This window comes from Sus scrofa, chromosome 1, assembly GCF_000003025.6.
Source record: "Sus scrofa isolate TJ Tabasco breed Duroc chromosome 1, Sscrofa11.1, whole genome shotgun sequence".
In the NCBI taxonomy this organism is placed as follows: domain Eukaryota; kingdom Metazoa; phylum Chordata; class Mammalia; order Artiodactyla; family Suidae; genus Sus; species Sus scrofa.
Window position 1 is genome coordinate 108,241,543 of NC_010443.5, and position 19,640 is coordinate 108,261,182.

A 19,640-nucleotide genomic window follows, 5' to 3' on the forward strand; every position below is an offset into this window, starting at 1 on the left:
GGATCCGAGCCGCGTCTGCGACCTACACCACAGCTCACGGCAACGCCGGATCGTTAATCCACTGAGCAAGGGCAGGGACCGAACCCGCAACCTCATGGTTCCTAGTCGGATTCGTTAACCACTGCACCAAGACGGGAACCCCATGCTTCATGTATTTCATTTCTGTACTTGTACATGAAGGTTTGCACTAAGGTATATCTTGGTAGTGTTGGTTACCAAGTAACTCCTTTTTCCCAATTACTACCTGCTATAAATACATTTTTTTGGTTTGCTTTTTTTTTTTTTTTTTTTGCCTTTTTAGGGCTGCACCCATAGCACATGGAGGTTCCCAGGCCAGGGGTCCAGTTGGAGCTGTAGCCACCAGCCTACGCCACAGACACAGCAACTCAGGATCTGAGCCATGTCTGCAACCTACATCACAGCTCGCGGCAACGCTGGATCCTTAACCCACTGAGCAAGGCCAGGGATCGAACCCCTGTCCTCTTGGATGCTAGTCGGGTTTGCTAGCTGCTGAGCCACGACGGGAACTCCAAGTTTGCATGTTCTTGTTAAATCATTACCCTACATTTTACCTTTAACATTTCCAAATTACTTTTATATCACTTTCGTATAGATAACAATATATTTTAAATGAGATTTACCTATTAAACCTTATTATGTATATTTAATTTGTAACAGAGGTTATAAATAATTGTACCTGTGTTTTGTTCTGGTAGCCAGTTAGATTTTTTTCCTTTTTTTTGGTATCAGTCTCTGATTTTTGTTTTTTTGTTTTTGATTTTTTAATTTTTTTTGGCTGCACCTTCAGCATGTGGAAGTTCTCAGGTCAGGAATTGAATCTGAGCTGCAGCTGGCATTTAGGCTACAGTTGCAGCAACACCAGATCCTTAACCCACTGTGCTGGGCTGGGGGTTAAATCCTTGCCCCCACAGTGACCCAAGCCACTGCAGTCGGATCATTAACCCAATGCACCATACTGGGAACTCAGTCTTTGGTTTTAATAGATGAGTTTACTGATAGTGATGTGGTAGCTATATTTAGTTTTATAGATGACCTTTTTTCTCTCTTTTATCTTTTTAAAACTTCTTTGCTTTCTTCATTTTCCATTGTTATATGTTTTCTATTTCTTTGATTCACCCCCATGTTTGCATAATTTGGAAAAGTTACGAAAGTACCCAGGTGGCTGGATGGCAGCAGTCATTGAAATGGGGAAATTCCATTCATGGTAGTCAGAACATCAAAAATACTTAAGAAACCATTTATCAAGAAAGGCACAGGACTTATATGAAGAAAATCTAAATAAGATTGGATCAAATCGAAAGGCATTTTCTTGGGTAGACAAATTATCATAAAAATGTCTATTTTCTGAAAATCAATATATACATTTAATGCAGTTCTAATTAGAACTGGGAGAGGTAGCATGTAATTGAATAAAATAATCTTAAAAGTTAGGGACTTGCCTTATCAGTCATCAGAATGTTTATAAAACCACTGTAGGAGTTCCTGTTGTGGCTCAGCAGGTTAAGAACCAGACATAGTGTCCATGAGGATGTGGGTTTGATCCCTGACCTTGTTCAGTGAGTTACGGATCTGGCATTGCCACAAGCTGTGGCATAGGTTGCGGATGGGGCTTGGATCGGCATTGCCATGGCTGTGGCAGTAGGCCAGTATCTGTGGCGTAGATGTGGGCCATAGCCGCAGCTTTGGTTTGACCCCTAGCCCAGAGCTTTCATATGCCACAGGTATGGCCGTAAAAAGAAAAGAGAAAAAATTAAAGCCACTGTAATCAAGTCACTGTTTGCATAAGAATGCACAAGTGGACCAAAATAGAGAATTCAGAAATAGATCTTATTAGTAGAAAAAGAGTTAATTATTGTGTTGTTTACATCTTTTATTTCCTTCCATATTTTTGTCCACTTGATTTTTGTACTGAGAATGGTACGTTAAAGTCTTCCATTATTTGTGTGTTCCAGTGTTTTCTTGTACTTCCTTTAGTTTTTGCTTTATAAAAGCTGTTGCTATGCTATTTATTTGATTGTTTTTGAAATGTCCAATGCCAGTCTAATTCTTTTGCCTTTTTAAGTTATTTGATCTTTTTGCCTGGAGGCCTTGAGGATTTTACCTAAACCATTGAATTTACTTGGAGTTGATTGTTCTGGGTTAATTTTCCCAGGTGCCTTATGAGCCCTTATTGTATTAATTCAGATTTTCTTCCCCTCATTTTTTAGCAGGTTTTCTTGGTTGTAACTTTAAAATCAGCTCTGTTGTAGTTTTGTTGTTGTTGTTTTGTTTTACTTTTTTTAGGTACTCCAGTAGTACAAATACCTGCCCTTCTTTGCTTGTCTTCTATTTCCACTACTTTGATGACTCATTTGTGTGTATGTGAGATTTCAGTTCTCATACTTGTTTCCCAGCCCCCACCCCACCCTGCTTTTTAATTACCCTTACTAATTTTTTATTTGCATCTGTTCTTCCTTAAACATCATATAATTCATTCTTATTTTCTGAGAATTTTGTTTTCTTCTTCCTTTTCTTTCTTGAGTTCAGTCAACTTTTTTTTCTTCCCTTCCTGTCCTTTCCCTTTTCAAAAAAATTTCAAAATTGTTATTATTATTTTTTGTCTTTTTGCCATTTCTTGGGCCGCTCCTGCGGCATATGGAGGTTCCCAGGCCAGGGGTCGAATCGGAGCCGTAGCCACCGGCCTACGCCAGAGCCACAGCAACACAGGATCCGAGCTGCATCTGCAACCCACACCACAGCTCACGGCAACACTGGATCCCTAACCCACTGAGCAAGGCCAGGGATCGAACGTGCAACCTCATGGTTCCTAGCTGGATTCGTTAATCACTGAGCCACGACGGGAACTCCTCAAAATTATTTTTAAAAATTTGTTTATTTAGGGGGTCAGTTTCTGCTTTTAGTTTTTGAATTTCTGACTCAAGGTTTTTTTATATTCCCAAATGTTTAAGTGACTTTAATTTTACTTGGATTGTTAACTTTCATTTTCCTATACTTTCTTGTTATCAGGAAAATTTCTCTTAGTTGATGTGTGGAAATTTTCTTGATTTTCTGCAGTAGCTTTCTGTGGACTTTTCTCTTGGTCATTTTTATGGTAATAGGTGCTTTATAATATTCCTAATTTAATGGTACCATCTTCTGTCTATACAGCAAAGTCCAAGTACTTTGAAGGATAAATAAATCACCCCTGTCTTTTAAAATTGTACCTCCTCCTTTAAATCATGCCTGACCCTTTAAATTAAATGTACTTTGAAATCTTTTCCTAGTAGTCTGTGCTCCTGGAAACTTACTCAGTATTTTCAGATTTAGTGTGGATTTAATCTTTCTGGCAATCATTCCAAATCACCTTTAGGAATACACTGTCCTTCCTCTTCTGTGTTTTCTACAGATTTTCTTTTCTCTCTCTCTTTTTTTTTTTTTTTTTTTTTTTTGTCTTTTTGCCATTTCTTGGGCCACTCCCACGGCACATGGAGGTTCCCAGGCTAGGGGTTGAATTGGAACTGTAGCCACCGGCCTACACCAGAGCCACAGCAATGCGGGATCCGAGGCACGTCTGCGACCTACACCACACAGCTCACGGCAAAGCCGGATCCTTAACCCACTGAAACAAGGCCAGGGACCGAACCCGCAGCCTCATGGTTCCTAGTCGGATTCGTTAACCACTGTGCCACGATGGGAACTCCTCTACAGATTTTCTTAGTCTGCTTTTGTTTACACAAAGCCTTGTGGGTGGATGGAGGTGAGGGTGTGTGCTCTGGGATGGCTGATAATTCTTTTTTTTTTTACAGTTAATTTGCAGTTTTGTCTTTCCATATCTTCAGATTATATTGTGGGTGTAGTTTGATGTAGAATTTAATTTTTCCTTACTTTTTGAAAAAAAAATTTGGGAAGATAGTTATGAAGCTGCCATTGTTCTCAGCTGTCTTGGGAGTCCTGGATTTTTTAATAAGTGGTGGTAGCCCTCCACCTGGAAGCAGTAAAATTGGGATCTAATTTTACACCGTGTAGAACTTAATTAAATTCCAGATGAATATAAAATTCATTTAAATTCCTGATGTAAATTAAAGACTTGTATAAAAGAATAAAAAATAACTCAAGAAAATCTAGGTGAATACTTGTATAATTTAGAATTCATGTGTTAAGGGCATGAGGGTATTGGGTGCTTTTAACCAAGAATGGAAAGCAGGAGCTATAAAGAAAAGGTGTGTGTATGTAAAAGATAGATGTAGAAGAAATATTTGCAGGAGTTCCCATCGTGGCACAGTGGTTAATGAATCTGACTAGGAACCATGAGGTTGCGGGTTCAGTCCCTGGCCTTGCTCAGTGGGTTAAGGATCCGGTGTTGCCGTAAGCTGTGGTGTAGGTTGCAGACTTGGCTTGGATCCCGAGTTGCTGTGGCTGTGGCGTAGGCCGGCGACTACAGCTCTGATTAGACACCTAGCCTGGGAACCTCCATATGCCGCGGGAAGCAGCCCTAGAAAAAGGCAAAAAGACCCCCCCCCCCCGAAAAAAAAAATTTGCAGTGTTAAGGACAATGATAAAATACAAAAACCTTTTAGAAGTTGGTAAGAAAAATAAACCAATAGAAAATTAAGTGACTGGGTGTTCCCTTGTGGTGCAGTACATTGTCACTGCAGTGGGGCAGGTTCGATCCTTGGCCCAGGAACTTCCACATGCCATGGGCACAGAAAAAGAAAAAAAAAAAAAAGGAAATGTAAATGACTGGAAAGATGTGAATAAAGTTTTCCCAGAAGAGTTTGTACAGTGGGTCAGTATACACATGATGCTCAGATTTATTAATAATCAGGGAGATTCAAATTAGAGCAACAGCATATTTTTTATTTTGATTTTTTATTTTATTTTTTTTGTCTTTTTGCCATTTCTTGGGCCGCTCCCGCAGCATATGAAGGTTCCCAGGCTAGGGGTGGAATCAGAGCTGTAGCCGCCGACCTACACTAGAGCCACAACAGCAGGGGATCCCAGCCGCGTCTGCAACCTACTCCACAGCTCATGGCAACGCCAGATCCTTAACCCACTGAGCAAGGTCAGGGATCGAACTGCAACCTCATGATTCCTAGTTGGACTCCTTAACCCCTGTGCCACGATAGGAACTCCTATTTTTTTAATTTTTTTAATGGCTGCACCCATGGCGTATGGAAGTTCCCAGGCCAGGGATTGAATCTGAGCTGCAGCTGTGACCTACAAAGGACCTTTTTACTCACTGCACTGGGCCAGGAATTGAACTTGCGCCTCCACAGCAACCTGAGCTGCTGCGGTTGGATTCGTAATGCTTTGCACCACAGTAGCACCTCCTACCAACTGTTAGGACTACTGTTCTGCTTGAAAGGTAGGGGTTAGTCTCAACCCTCCCATAGGATTTTATGATGAAAATTTTCAAATACACAGGAAAGCAGAAAGATTTAAAAACGAACAAGCATATAATCTATACTCACCACTAATTCTGCCATTAATATTTTATTATACTTGTTTTAACACATATCTATCTATATATCAATACATCTTATCATTTGATGCATATTCATCAATGCATCTTAATATTTGATGTATTTCAAAATAAATTACACGCATCAATATACTTCCCCCTAAATATACATACATTTATGTGCAATTAAATGTAAAAATTTAAAATATATATTCATTGAGTTTTGACAAATGTATAAGTATTTGTAATCCAATATTACCATCACTCCTGGAAGTTCCCTCATGCCCCTTCCCAGTCTTTTCATGCCCTCACCTTCTAGGGGCAGCCACTATTTAGCTTTAAGTCTTTTTATGGACATGATTTCTTCAGGACAAATTCCCAGGAGAGGAATTGTTGGGTCATTGACTAGGTACGTTTAGTTTTATTAGAAACTACTAGGAAGTAGTTTCTGAGGTGGTTATTCAATTTTACATTTCCACAGATGGTTTGTGAGAGTTCTGGTTGATCTACATCCTTGCTAACTTTTGGTATTATTAACCTAATTAATTAATTAATTCCTGTGGATGTGATTTTGTCTTCTTTTTATTTTCAATTGGCATTTTTTCTGATGAATAATGATGTTCAGCACTTTTCTTGTGCTTATTGGCCATTTACATATCTTTGGTGAAGTTTTGTTCATATCTTTTTTTGTGATTTAAAAAATTAGGTTGTCTTATTATTGAGTTATAGGAGTTTGTTATGTATCTTGGATGATAGTCCTTTGTAGGATTTATGTCTTGTGAATATTTTATCCCAGCAAACTTAGTTTTTAAGTACTTTTTTTTAACAAGTACTTATTGAGCACTTACTGTGTGCTGGAATGTAGCAGTAAACAGAGTATACAAAGACATTCCTGCCTTTTTGTAGTCACTGAAGTTCCTCAGTACAGTCAGGGAGACCAGTAAGAAAGTTTCTTCAGTGACCCAAGAGATAATGACTTAGACCAGGGTTTTAGCAATGGAGGGATGTGAGAACTCTGGATTCTGGCTGTATTTTCAAAGTAGAGCTGTCTAATTGAATTTGGAGTATAAGAGAAGAAGGAACCAGTGATGGCTCTCCCAAGGTCTTTAGCCAAAGGAACTAGAAGGAGAGAGTTGCCATTTACTGAAATGAGGCAGTTCACAAGAGGAACAGGTTTGGGTGGGTGTGATGGGTATTGTTGGATTAGGAATTCAATTTTGAATATGTTAAGTTTGATATACCTATTAGATGTCTGTATGGAGAGGTCAAGTGAGCAATTACATATATATGGGTTTGGAGTTCAGGGAAGGGGTTTGGAAATACAAATTTCGGAACCATCAGCATGTAGAACCCAGTTATACTGACATTAGGACTAAAACCTGAAGAGAAAAGGTACATAAATCAGTAATTTTTAAAATAAACCTTTTTATTTTGGCACAATTTTAGATTTACACAAAAGTAACAAAGATAGTACAGAGTTCCCATATACCCTTCACCCATTTCCCCCTAATGTTAACATCTTACGTAACCGTAGTACCTTTATCAAAGCTAAAATACTAATACATTACTCTTAACTAAAGTCCATACTTTTTTTTTGCCCTTTAGGGCTCATCTGTGACATACGGAGGTTCCCAGGCTAGGGGTCAAATCGGAACTGTATCTGCAGCTGCAGAAGCACACCAACATGGGATCAGAGCCGTTTCTGCAACCTACACCACAGCTCACAGCAACGCCAGATCCTTAACCCACTGAGCGAGGCTAGGGATCGAACCCACATCCTCATGGATACTAGTTGGATTCTAGACCCTCTGAGCCACAATAGGAACTCCTCAAGTCCAGACGTTGTGTTTTACCAGTTTGAAATCAGTAATTGTGATATATGATATGGACATTCAGAAACATTTTAAATCATCTTCATAGGTTTTTGACTGCTTTTTCTTCTCCCTTTATAGAACTAATGGATGAAGAGTAAATCAAAATGGCAACAATGGTTCCACCAGTGAAACTGAAATGGCTTGAACACCTCAACAGCTCCTGGATTACTGAGGACAGTGAATCTATTGCTACAAGAGAGGGGGTTGCTGTTCTATATTCTAAACTGGTCAGCAATAAGGAAGTAGTACCTTTGCCCCAACAAGTTTTGTGCCTCAAAGGACCACAGCTGCCAGACTTTGAACGTGAGTCTCTTTCAAGTGATGAACAGGACCACTATTTGGATGCCCTTCTTAGCAGTCAGCTAGCACTAGCGAAGATGGTATGTTCAGATTCCCCATTTGCTGGGGCACTTCGAAAACGATTGCTTGTACTCCAGCGAGTCTTCTATGCACTTTCTAATAAATACCATGACAAAGGCAAAGTGAAACAGCAGCAGCATTCTCCGGAGAGCAGCTCTGGTTCAGCAGACGTCCATTCTGTTAGTGAACGTCCTCGGTCAAGCACTGATGCACTTATAGAAATGGGTGTTCGAACTGGTCTAAGTTTATTATTTGCACTTCTGAGACAAAGCTGGATGATGCCTGTGTCGGGACCTGGCCTCAGTCTTTGCAATGACGTTATTCATACTGCCACTGAAGTTGTGAGCTCTTTGCCACCATTATCTTTAGCAAATGAAAGCAAGATTCCTCCTATGGGCTTGGACTGCTTATCACAAGTAACAACATTTCTTAAAGGAGTTACTATTCCCAATTCTGGGGCAGACATTTTAGGTCGTAGATTAGCTTCTGAGTTGCTGCTTGGTTTAGCAGCTCAGCGAGGTTCTTTGCGGTATCTCCTTGAATGGATAGAAATGGCGTTGGGGGCTTCAGCAGTTGTAAATTCCATGGAGAAAAGTAAACTACTATCAAGCCAGGAAGGGATGATCAGCTTTGACTGCTTTATGACTATATTAATGCAGATGAGGCGTTCTTTGGTACGTATTATAAATCAAGTTTAAAATTCTTATCTAACAATTTTGGGAAACGTTGACCCAGCTTTTTTTTGGCCCAGCTTTTAATGAATTGGTCATGATAGTGAATGATTTGAGAATTCTACTGGTGATTGTTAGGTTTGTTAAATATTTTATATTCTTTCAATGAAGAAACCTTTATGCATGTTGATGTGAATATGTAATTCATGGACAGGCCAGTTGGTAAAATGTTAAGACTACTGGATCAAGAGTCAGGGTTATAGTTTAAGTTTTATGGCTTTCTGTGTGAATTTGGGCAATTCATCTAACTTCTCTGTGTTTTAGTAAACTCATGTAAAATGAGGGGCCTTAACTAGTGAATGTGAAGGTCTTTTGAAAAAAATCTCTAATTTCATCCTCAATTTTTGTTAAGCATTTACGATGTGCTAAGTATTATTCTTGGCCCTAGGGATACAGCAGAAAAAAATATAGTTTCTTCTCCATGAAGCAAACAGCCCAGTAGGAGAATTAGACAATAAATATAAATTTCAGGGAGCATGAAGTGTTAAGAATTAATATAAAGGAGGGAAAGGGACTAACAGATGATAGGCTCAGGTAGACACTGGGGAGGGGAGTTTTAGTTTATGTGGTCAGGGAACTACTCCAAATTGTGACATTTGAGCAGGACCTGAATGAAGGAGAGTGATGAACTGGGCATACTAGATCTGTGGAAAGCATACTAGATACCCGAAGGAACCTAATTGTTTGACTATCATAAATAAACTAATTTTGGATATCATATTAAAGAATAAGCAATAAAATAGAGTGCAGTATGATTAAATTCAAGAATTTCTGAGACTGAAATTTAATGCCTTTGTGAAAACCAAGAATAGAAGTTTGAATTAAGAATACAGATTTAGGACTTCCCATTGTGGCTCAATGCTAATGAACCCATCTACTATCTATGAGGATGTGGGTTTGATCCCTGGTCTTGTTCAGTGGGTTAAGGATCCAGCATGGCCATGAGCTGTGGTGTAGGTTGCAGATATGGCTCAGATTCTGCATTGCTGTAGCTGTAGCACAGGCCTATAGCTGTAGCTCCAATTCAACCCCTAGGCTGGGGACTTCCATATGCTATAGGTACGGCCCCTAAAAAGCAAACAAAACAAAACAAAACAAAAAAACAGATTTTACGGAGTTTCTGGTGGTGCAGTGGGTTAGGGATCTGATGTTGTCACTGCTGTGCCATGGGTTCAATCTCTGGCCCGGGAACTTCCACATGCCATGGGTGTGGCCAAAAAAAAAAAAGAATACAAATGTGGAATATAAAGATTTATTTTAAACACTTATAAATTGAATTAATTTCAGTTGGGTTACATTGATCTGCCTTTTCGGTGTCTTTTATTACCACATATCAATTAATAAATTTATTTAGTTTAAATAATTAAAAATGCCACTTGTAAAATTGTATATGTATATTTTCAGATCCTCCCTCCTCCTCAAAAATCCCCCACAAAAACAAGTAGAAAGCTCTTGGACCGACAGGAATGTTTCATGAAAATATTATGTTGAATTTATTTTCCAACCAGGGCATTTAAATTTCACCTGGCTTACATTTTGTACTTGTGAACTAAATAGTAAATATTGGGTCATTTTATTTTTTTATTTTATTTTATGATCACAGCTGAGGCATATGGATGTTCCCAGGCTAGGAGTTGAATCGGAGCTGAACCTGCTAGCCACAGCCACAGCAGCATGGGATCTGAACTGTCTGCAACCTACACCACAGCTCACAGCAATGCCGGATCTTTAACCCACTGAATGGAGCTAGGATTGAACCTGCATCCTTATGGATACTAGTTGGGTTTGTTACTGCTGAGCCACAGTGGGAACACCTGGGTCATTTTTTTTCAAATAATTTTATTGTAAATAAGTACTTGGGGATTTTAGGAGATCTATGAAAATTTGATTTTCTTAGTGTTAAATAAAATTTAGACAAGAAAATCCACTAAATATATAAAAATATATAAAGAACAGAAAAGCATGTGGTTCCTTGCTTGGGATCTGGAAAGTTGACAAGGGCCCTGTGATCTTTACCTGAAGTGGAAACCTAGAGCCACAGATACAGTGATCTAAGAAAAGTTTGCGGTAACAGCTATGAAGGGCAGTTAGGGCTCTTTGTGGTTTCTTAATCAATATTTAAACTCACTTGCACATCTGGTTTTCTCATACTATTTTCCAGTTTTTTTTTTTTTTGTCTTTTGTCTTTTTAGGGCCGCATCCACGGCATAAGGAGGTTCCCAGGCTAGGGATCTAATCGGAGCTGTTGCTGCTGGCCTAAGCCACAGCCACAGCAACACCAGATCCGAGCCACGTCTGCGACCTACACCACAGCTCATGCAACGCTGGATCCTTAACCCGCCGAGCAAGGCCAGGGATCGAACCTGAAACCTCATGGTTCCTAGTCGGATTTGTTTCTGCTGCACCACGACAGGAACTTCTCTACTTTCTAGTTCTTAATACATACTGGTAACATTCTCTAAATTTACATCATTTTCAAATACGCAATGTGCCGCTTTAATGACCTAAAATAATGTTACCTTTTCATGGTCACACGTTAATGTTTCTCTGAAGAATTACTTAATTCTCCATTTTACAGTCTATTTATTTTGCATTGCCTTTGTTACAAGAAAAGATATTAATTACTGCACGATCTCCTTAAATGATTATACACTTTTCTATGGTGCATCTCCTCCTTAAACAGAATGCTATTAACCTGATTCAGTGGTCTCTTTCCCACCTTACCCTCTAAGGCCTTATCCTGCAGTATTGCTCCTTAGTGGGAAGATGGTGCCCCAGGAAGATGGTGCTTTTCTCACTATCTGTTTAGCCTCATTCTCTTTCAGCATTTTGGAAATAGGTTTGTATGCATATTTGACTGTGAGTTTAAATTGGTTCTATAAACTTAAATAATCCTTACTGTAAATATTATGTGTTATATATTTACTACGTATATAATATCTTCATTTAGTTAACCTCAGCCAAACCATCCCATTCATTTTTTGGATTACATTTACTGCATGAATATGGGAAGAAGAATGCTAACCTCTGTTGAGTGCCTACTACCAACCAGGTGCTTTTATAAATACCATCTCATTCACTTATCATGTTGAGGTAGATATTATTTATACATCCATTTGGCAAAGAACTGAAAGTATAATATGTATTCCTGATTAAGCACTGATGGGCTAGGCACTGTGCTAATTCTTAGAACCTATAGTCTTTTTGTAGGTCCATGTTTTTCCTGACTATATATAGCCTTTAACCTGTTTATGTTAAATTGACTTTTTTTGTCCCCAATGAAGGCCTACCTTAAAATATAATAAATGTGTTTTATTTCTGGATTTCCACTTTTCTCTCCTCTTGGCCACTTTGGTATCTGGACAAAATGTTAAATGCATCTAGTCAGAAGGGGCCGCTCTCCTTACGCTTCTAGGTTATACCCTATATTATAACTTTGTATTAGGACAGTGGTACCCTAGATATCTTTCCTCAGAATTCTGGATATGTTCTGGTAAAGAATCTTGTATGTTTGTTTGATTTAGTTTGGCTCTCCCAAAGTCACCACAGACCTACATTAGATTGAATTAAATTTCAGATTGGTTTTAGGGGAAAGAGTTAATTAAATTTTATATTTGTTACTCCTTATACAGTAAGTGATAGAATCTGATGCTCTTGATCTCTAGAACCCATATTTCTTAGACTTTCCAGTGTTGTCTGAGAACTCACATCTAGAGCTTCTCCTGGTACACTGGACCCCATCCTGACCTGTCTTAAGTTTCTCTACTCATGAACAACTGGGACAAAACTTATCTCCAAGCTAGACATCAGAGAGAGAGACATATAACCATCAGTTGAGTACATGGTATAAGGCCTAACAGAAAGGAGTTCAGGCCTTAAATTGTATTTACATGTGTGATTTTTTTTGTTGTGTTTTTTTTTTGAGTTGTATCTGCGGTATATGGAAGTTCCCAGGCCAGTGGTTGAATTGGAGCTGTAGCTGCCAGGCTACACTGCGGCAGTGCGGGATCTGGGCCATGTCTGTGACCTATACCACAGCTCATGGCAACATTGGGTCCTTAACCCACTGATCAGGGCCAGGGATCGAACCTGTGTCTTCATGCATACTAGTCGGGTTCGTTACTACTGAGCCAGGCTGGGAACTCCTGCATGTGTGATTGTAAACCTCCAGTACCCACACATGTAATAATTCTGTTTAACTGCAAGGACACAGGATATTCATTAACTTATATTTAAATAAAGAGCAGGGAAATGATATCACTGTACATCCCTGAATTCTACTAAAATAAAAAACCTAAAATAATAAGCAGTATTAGAAACACTATTGGCCTTTGATGCCGCTAGGTGTTTACTGTATGTATGCTGGATACTGTTAGGCTCTGGGTTAAAAAGATGAATAAGCTTTGTAGAGTCCATGTCCTAAGTCAGCCCACAGTTTAAGGAAAGAGATGCTCAAGACATTTCAAATTAATGATGATGGGCTGTAGTAGAGAACTGCACAGGGAGGGGGTAATGGGACATAGAAGGAGGGCTAGAGGGGAAGGAACAGAAAATGAAGGACCCCTAAGTTTAGTTGGAAAGTAAGAAGAATTTGCCTGCAAACATGAGGTGTGTGAGTGGAGGAGCTAGAAAAGTTTTCTGGTGAGAGGATTAGAATTCACAAAGTGACTGAGGTGTGGGAGAGCAAGCCCCTGAATGTACGGGGTGGAATGGGATGAGCTGCCAAGCTAGGCAGGGCCTTGTATTCCATCTAAGGAGTTTTGAGCTTGATTCTGTAGGCAGTGGGGAATCAATGAAGCAATTTTAAGTAGAGTAAAACCAGATAACAAGAATATAAGGTAATGTGTCCCATGACGTCAGTGTTCATATCTGATCATTTTAAAAAACAGATGTTGGAAAAAAAAAGATACTACATTATCTTCAGTGGTAGGTAAGTAAGAGGAAGATATTAAATGAAGAGCTGTGCAACCACGTATTTATGTTAATTTTCACTATATCTTTGGACCTTTGAACTTCCTGTGATAAGTAACAGTGTATGAAAGTTACTCATTTAATGTGCTATATTTTCTAAAATTTAATTTCCTAAAAAATACCTAGTATAGCTCTTTTTTTCCATTATGCAGTATGTTTAGAAAACACATTAAGAATTCTGTATAGAATTGGTTTTAGAGATGTCTTTAATCCTAATTGACTGGGGCTGGATTAGTCTCACCCTTAACTATAGACTTTTTGGGAAGAACAGAAGTCAGTAATCAGTCACTGCAGACAGTGATTGAAAGATGTTTTAATATTGGTGTGGTATTTTTAAGTTTAGCAAGAATTGTGTTTTGTGTTTTCTCGTTTTCTCTTCTTTCCCAGTGTGTACAATAAAAATACAATTACTGCTACCAGTTTTGAGTTCTTATTCTGTATTAAGAATTATGCTAAGCATGATTTATGCATAATTTCAGTTGTTCTTTTCCACTAGCTCTAAATATAGAGGCATTATTCCTATCTAAGGATAAGGAAACTTACCTTAAGTCAGATTGCTATTAAATGAGGGAGCATGGGAGTTCCCGTCGTGGCGCAGTGGTTAACGAATCCGACTGGGAACCATGAGGTTGCGGGTTCGGTCCCTGCCCTTGCTCAGTGGGTTAACGATCCGGCGTTGCCGTGTGCTGTGGTGAAGGTTGCAGACGCGGCTCGGATGCTGCGTTGCTGTGGCTCTGGTGTAGGCCTGCGGCTACTGCTCCGATTCGACCCCTAGCCTGGGAACCTCCATATGCCGCGGGAGCGGCCCAAGAAATAGCAAAAAGACAAAAATAAATAAATAAATAAATGAGGGAGCATGGATTTAAACTCAGGTCTGTCTGTCACTGAAAACTTTATGCTCTTTTCAGCATTTTCCTTTATACTGTAGAAAGGCATAGGAAAGGGATTATGATGGCCAGGATGCCAGCTCCTAGGAAGGTATATAGCAAGCTGTTATTTCTCATCTGCTTTTGGTTTGGTGATCACTAGAGATGGTCTTTAAATAGTGGAGCCACAGATTACAATTGTGTATTTCCCAGAAGTGCTACATGGCTAATTATGAAATTTGGAAAGGCTGTACCTCAAAGTATTTGCTGGTGTAGCCACACCCTGTGTGTCTAGGGACTAAATAATTTTGAACACTCAGCTTCTGATAGGACTCCAAGACCTGCAAGTGGTTCTCTAAAGCCTACTCCTGAAGTGTGAGCCTCAGACTCCAGCATTGGCATCATCTGGGAGCTTGCTAGAAATGTAGAATCTCAGGCCCCCACCTATATTTACTGAATCAGGATCTGCATTTTAACAAAATTTCCAGCTAATTGATGTCTGCATTAAATTTTGTGGAGCACTACCTTAAGCAATTAAAAAGAAAAATTAATTTGGCATCAGTAGCTTAACACCCGATGACGCCAGCATATTCATTTTTTTATCACTTAGGAATAATGTTAGTTAAAATAGTTTGAATTGATATAATCATGTAATCTAGAGTCAGATGGGGTCTTACAGGGCATCTAAGCCAACCTCCTTTCCACAGTAAAGAATATAGTTTTCTATGGTATATTTTGCCAGGTGATCAACTAGAATTGAAAATTTTTTTTTTTCTGTTTAGGGCCGTACCTGTGGCATATGAAAGTTCCCAGACTCGGGGTTGAATCAGCTACAGCTGCTGGTGTACGCTATAGCCACAGTAATAGAGGATTCAAGTTGTGTCTGCGACCTACACCACAGCTCATGGCGACGCCAGATCCTTAACCCACTGAGTGAGGCCAGGGATCAAACCCTCATCCTCCTGGATACTGGTTGGGCTCGTTACTGCTGAACCACAACAGGAACGTCCAAGAATTGAAGTATTTTTACAAATATTTGAAATAAAGCCACTATGAAAATTTCATAACTATAGGATTGATAAGTCAGAAAAAGAACATTTGTGTTGTAAAGTTTTAATAATATGGGAATTGTAGGGAACAGTGGAGATCAAGTTCTCTCTTTGGTTTATTGGTTTCTAGTGAGAGAATGATTTCTGGTCATAGCCATTGGGCTCTATTGTGGAGAGAAGGCAGTTGCAGAGAGGTGCTCTGCTAGGAAAAAGATACTTTGTTGCTAATGTAGTCAGGTAGCTACAAGAATTGATTGGTGGGACCTTAGTTGTGCTGAAAGTAAGAAGGGAGGAACAGACTTTTTGCTGTTCTGGTCAGGGTTATCACTTTAGCTGGCTATGTTCTACTTTGTTTTTGGGAGCAGGTGGGTAGGGCAGCCCCAGAGGAGTAGAATTTTTGCTGTGACCCCATTTATTGGATATTGGCTACCCAAAGAGTGTGTATATGGCAAAATTCCACCTCCTTGACTGTTTCTGGGTCCAACTTTGTGATGTTTACAACAAATCATTATTTAATAAGGTTATCAGTGAGGGATTGGCACTTAATTTACTGTTTTACTCTATAGCCACATCTTTTATAATACTTACATGTAGAGTTAGTTTCATGACCTAATGCTAAGGATTTGACCTTAATGCACATTGTCATATACACAGTTCCTCAGATGTTTTTGTGGACTATTTAAGTAATTTGAATACATGTCTCTCTCCTTCCCAAACTGTATCCCATAATGTCTTTATAGGGCTCATCTGCTGATCGGAGTCAGTGGAGGGAACCAACCAGAACATCTGATGGCTTGTGCTCACTCTATGAGGCAGCTTTATGTCTCTTCGAAGAGGTATGTAATAATCACGACTTTTACATTAAAAATTGCTTTGTCTTAAAATGTTATAGCATATATTTATCCCTTTAAAATAATCCATTGAATTTTTGGAAAGGATGCAAAAGAAAGTGGCATCAATGGTTGGTTGCCTCTAGGAAGTGGAGCTGGAGTGTCGTTCATCTGAGGTCAGAAGAAGACACGCTTTTTCAATGTATGCTCTTTTACTCATTTTGGTCTTTAGATCATGTGTATTTTTTAATTAAAAAATTTATTATTAAATAAATACAGAAAGACAAAAAAAAACTTGTACCTTAATTAATTATAAGAAAATAAATATCTTTTTTATTTGTGTCCAGGAAAGAAAGAAAACTTTACTAGCAACTCTAGGAGCCCTTTGATGTCCTGGTCATCCCTTTCCTCCTTCCCTAAATAACCACTATCTTGACTTTAAGAGTAGTCACTTCCTGGAGCTTCTACTATGGCACAGTAGGTTAAGAATCTGACTGCAGTGGCTTAGGTCAACTGCAGAGGTGTGGGTTTGATCTCTGATTCGGCACAGTGGATTAAAGGATCCAGCATTGCCACAGCTGTGGTGTAGGTTGCAGCTGTGGCTCAGATTCAAAGTTCCTGTCCCGGAACTCCATAAAAAAAGTGGTCACTTTCTTGCATAGTTGTGTCACCCAGATATGCATCCCTAGACACTGTAGTTCAGTCTTGCATGTTAAAAAAAAATTATATATATATATATCTTTTAAATCTCTTAATCTGTATATTCCCCCTCCATTTTTTTTTTTCTTCTCCTTGAATGTATTTATTCAGGAACCTGGGCTTTTTAGGCTGTAGAATTTCCTGTTATCTGGGTTTTGCTGATTGACTGTTTATAATGCAGTTCCTTTGCTTTCCTGCATATTAAGTGAATCCAGGGATTTGATCAGTTTCAGGTTTGATTCCTCTGGCAAGACTATACATAGTGTTGTGATCTTCCATTGGTAGTCTCTCTTTTTGTAGTATTGGCAGCCCTTGATTCTTAATAATCTGATACATTAATTCACTGGTGCTTGGTTATAAAGTGGTGATATTCTAATTATATCATTCCTCTTACATTTATTAATTGGAGTGTTTTTGTAAAGAATGACTATTTGGTTATGCCATAGTTCATATAGGAAAAGCTTTTTAACCCTCATTTAGTATTAGTTCTACAAGTAACTGCATATTTAATGCTCACTGCCAGTTTCTGTGTCAGTGTCTGTCTGTTATTTTTGGTTGGCTGGTGCTCATTCTCTAATACATTCCTCAATGAAGACTCAATAAAATTCTCTTAGTTCTTACATGTTAATTGCTAGGCTTTTTATATTTGGAAGTTAGTTTTAGGGTTATAAAAAAAAGTCTGTAATTCACATTTCCTTTTGTTCTTTTTCTTAAATATATCCATCCGTTTTCTTCTGGCATAGACCTTTGCTGCCAGAGTCTGAAGATAATCTGATTTTCTTTCTTATGTTAGAGTCATGTGCTCATTTTGCTGAGAAGCCCAAAGGATCTCTTTTCTTTAGAAATCAGTAATTTTACTAGAATACATTTTGATGTTATCCATGCTAGGGAGATAGTCCCAGAAATGTGAGGATTTCAGTATGTAGTTTCAAATATTTTTTATTTCAGGGAAATTTCCCTAAATTATTGTTTTTAGTATTATTTTTATTCTTTTTAATTTGATTCTCTTTTAGGACTCCTATTATCTACATGTTGGGTCTTTGCCTAACTTGTGTAAATTGTTATTTTGTCTTGAATATTTTTTATATCTTTTGCTTTTTTATTTCTAAACAATTTTTTGCTTTTTTGTTGCTCTTAAGATACTATGTTTATTTACTCTTGAATTCCTTCTAGTTTTGTTTTCATTTCTGAAATGTTTTTTCCTTTTATTTCTAATTCTTTCTTGAGTCTGTCACCTCATTTTTGAGTGTTCCTATTTCAGATTTGTGTTTTTCTTTCATGTCATGTTTCATTTTCTAGCTTTGATATGGGTTACAGTTTGATCTGTTTTGTGGCAGGTTCCTTCCGGCATGCCATTCTGCCTCTTCCCCATCCCCTTTTGGGGGACTAATAATAATTTCATGTGGAATTGGCCTTGATTTTTTTTGTTGCAATTTTTGTGAAAAATTTACTTTCCTGAATTTTTAGAATGAGATGGGATTCAAGATAGCCTTTCTAAATCCATAGACTTCCTTCCTCTGTTGTTTTTGTGTAATATTAAAAAAAAATATGGTGGAGTTCCTGTTGTGGCTCAGTAGGTTAAAGATTTGACATTGTCTCTGTGAGGATGCAGGTTTGATCCCAGGCCTTGTTCAGTGGGTTAAAGATCCAGCATTGCTGCAAGCTTGTGGCATGGGTCACAGATGGGGCTCAAATCTGGCATTGGCATAGCTGTGGCATAGGCCTGCAGCTGCAGCTCTGGTTTGATCCCTGGCCTGGGAACTTCCATATGCCACAGGTGTGGCTGTAAAAAGAAAAAAAATGGTGGTTTCCAGCATATTCCCTTCTCCAACTTTTACCTTGACCTTCTCTCTTTGCTTTCTGTTGTCCCTGTTCTGTTCAACATTTATGCCACTCTCAGTAGTTTCTCCTGAGTGTGAAGTCTCTGTCCTGGAAGAAAATACTGGCTTGTCAGTTTCAAGAGTTCACAAGACCTAAGAGTTCCCTCATGGCTCAGTGGGTTAAGGATCCAGCATTGTCACTGCTTTAGCTTTTATGACAGCTGTGGTGTCGTTTAGATCCCTGGCCTGGGTACTTTCGAATGCCTTGGGCATAGCCAACAAAATAAAACAAATGGACACACAAAAAGAGTTCAAAAGAGCTAGATTGCTATAGCTTCTTTCAAACTTCTTATTTTGGTCTGTTTGTAATTGTACCTGCTATCAGAGAAGGCAAAGCTCTTCCCAGTTGCAACTGCTCTTCTTAGACTGTTCTTTCTGGTGAGCCTTTCCAGTGGGTTTTTCTTGTTCTGAGGTCTCTGAGACACTCTTTGGCTTCCTCCTGCACAGATGTTATTACCATGCAGATTCTGTGTTTGGTAGTGGTTTGTCCACACCTGCTTATATCTTGGAGTTATTGGAGCTACCTTTGTCACCTAGTTTTGTTGTGAAGCATGAGTTTGGACTTTAGCTTTCCCTTTACTCTGTGTAAGTGATTCAGAGTGTTTAGAAAGCTACATTGCTGCTGTTATTATCTTCCCAGAATTCTGTCCATCACCTCAGTTGTAGTTAAAAAACACATTTCTAAGCCCTGTGAGTAGAATTTTTTTGGCATTTCCCCCTCGCCCCCGCTCCCTGCCCCTTTCTCTCTTTTTTGGTGAGGATTGAGGAAGGAGGGCTATGACTTTTTCAAGCCTTATTACGGTACAGTAGTTTCCCCTTCTCTGTGAGGGCTACATTCCAAGACCTCCAGTGGATGCCTGAAAACATGGATAGTAACAAACTCTATATATGTACCATGTTATTTTCTAAACATCCATAT

At 38.8% G+C, this 19,640-nt stretch overlaps 1 protein-coding gene across 21 annotated transcripts in view; it reads left to right on the forward strand.

Moving 5' to 3' along the window:
* HERC1 (HECT and RLD domain containing E3 ubiquitin protein ligase family member 1) overlaps positions 1-19,640 on the forward strand; it is a 197,978-nt gene that overhangs the window by 35,371 nt on the left and 142,967 nt on the right. For all 21 annotated transcript variants that reach the window (XM_021094060.1, XM_021094074.1, XM_021094069.1 and 18 more), the window contains exons 2-3: positions 7,414-8,369; positions 16,053-16,148. In XM_021094060.1, coding sequence (XP_020949719.1) covers positions 7,440-8,369; positions 16,053-16,148 — 1,026 coding nt within the window. In that variant the 5' untranslated portion in view covers positions 7,414-7,439. The remainder of the gene's footprint in view (positions 1-7,413; positions 8,370-16,052; positions 16,149-19,640) is intronic.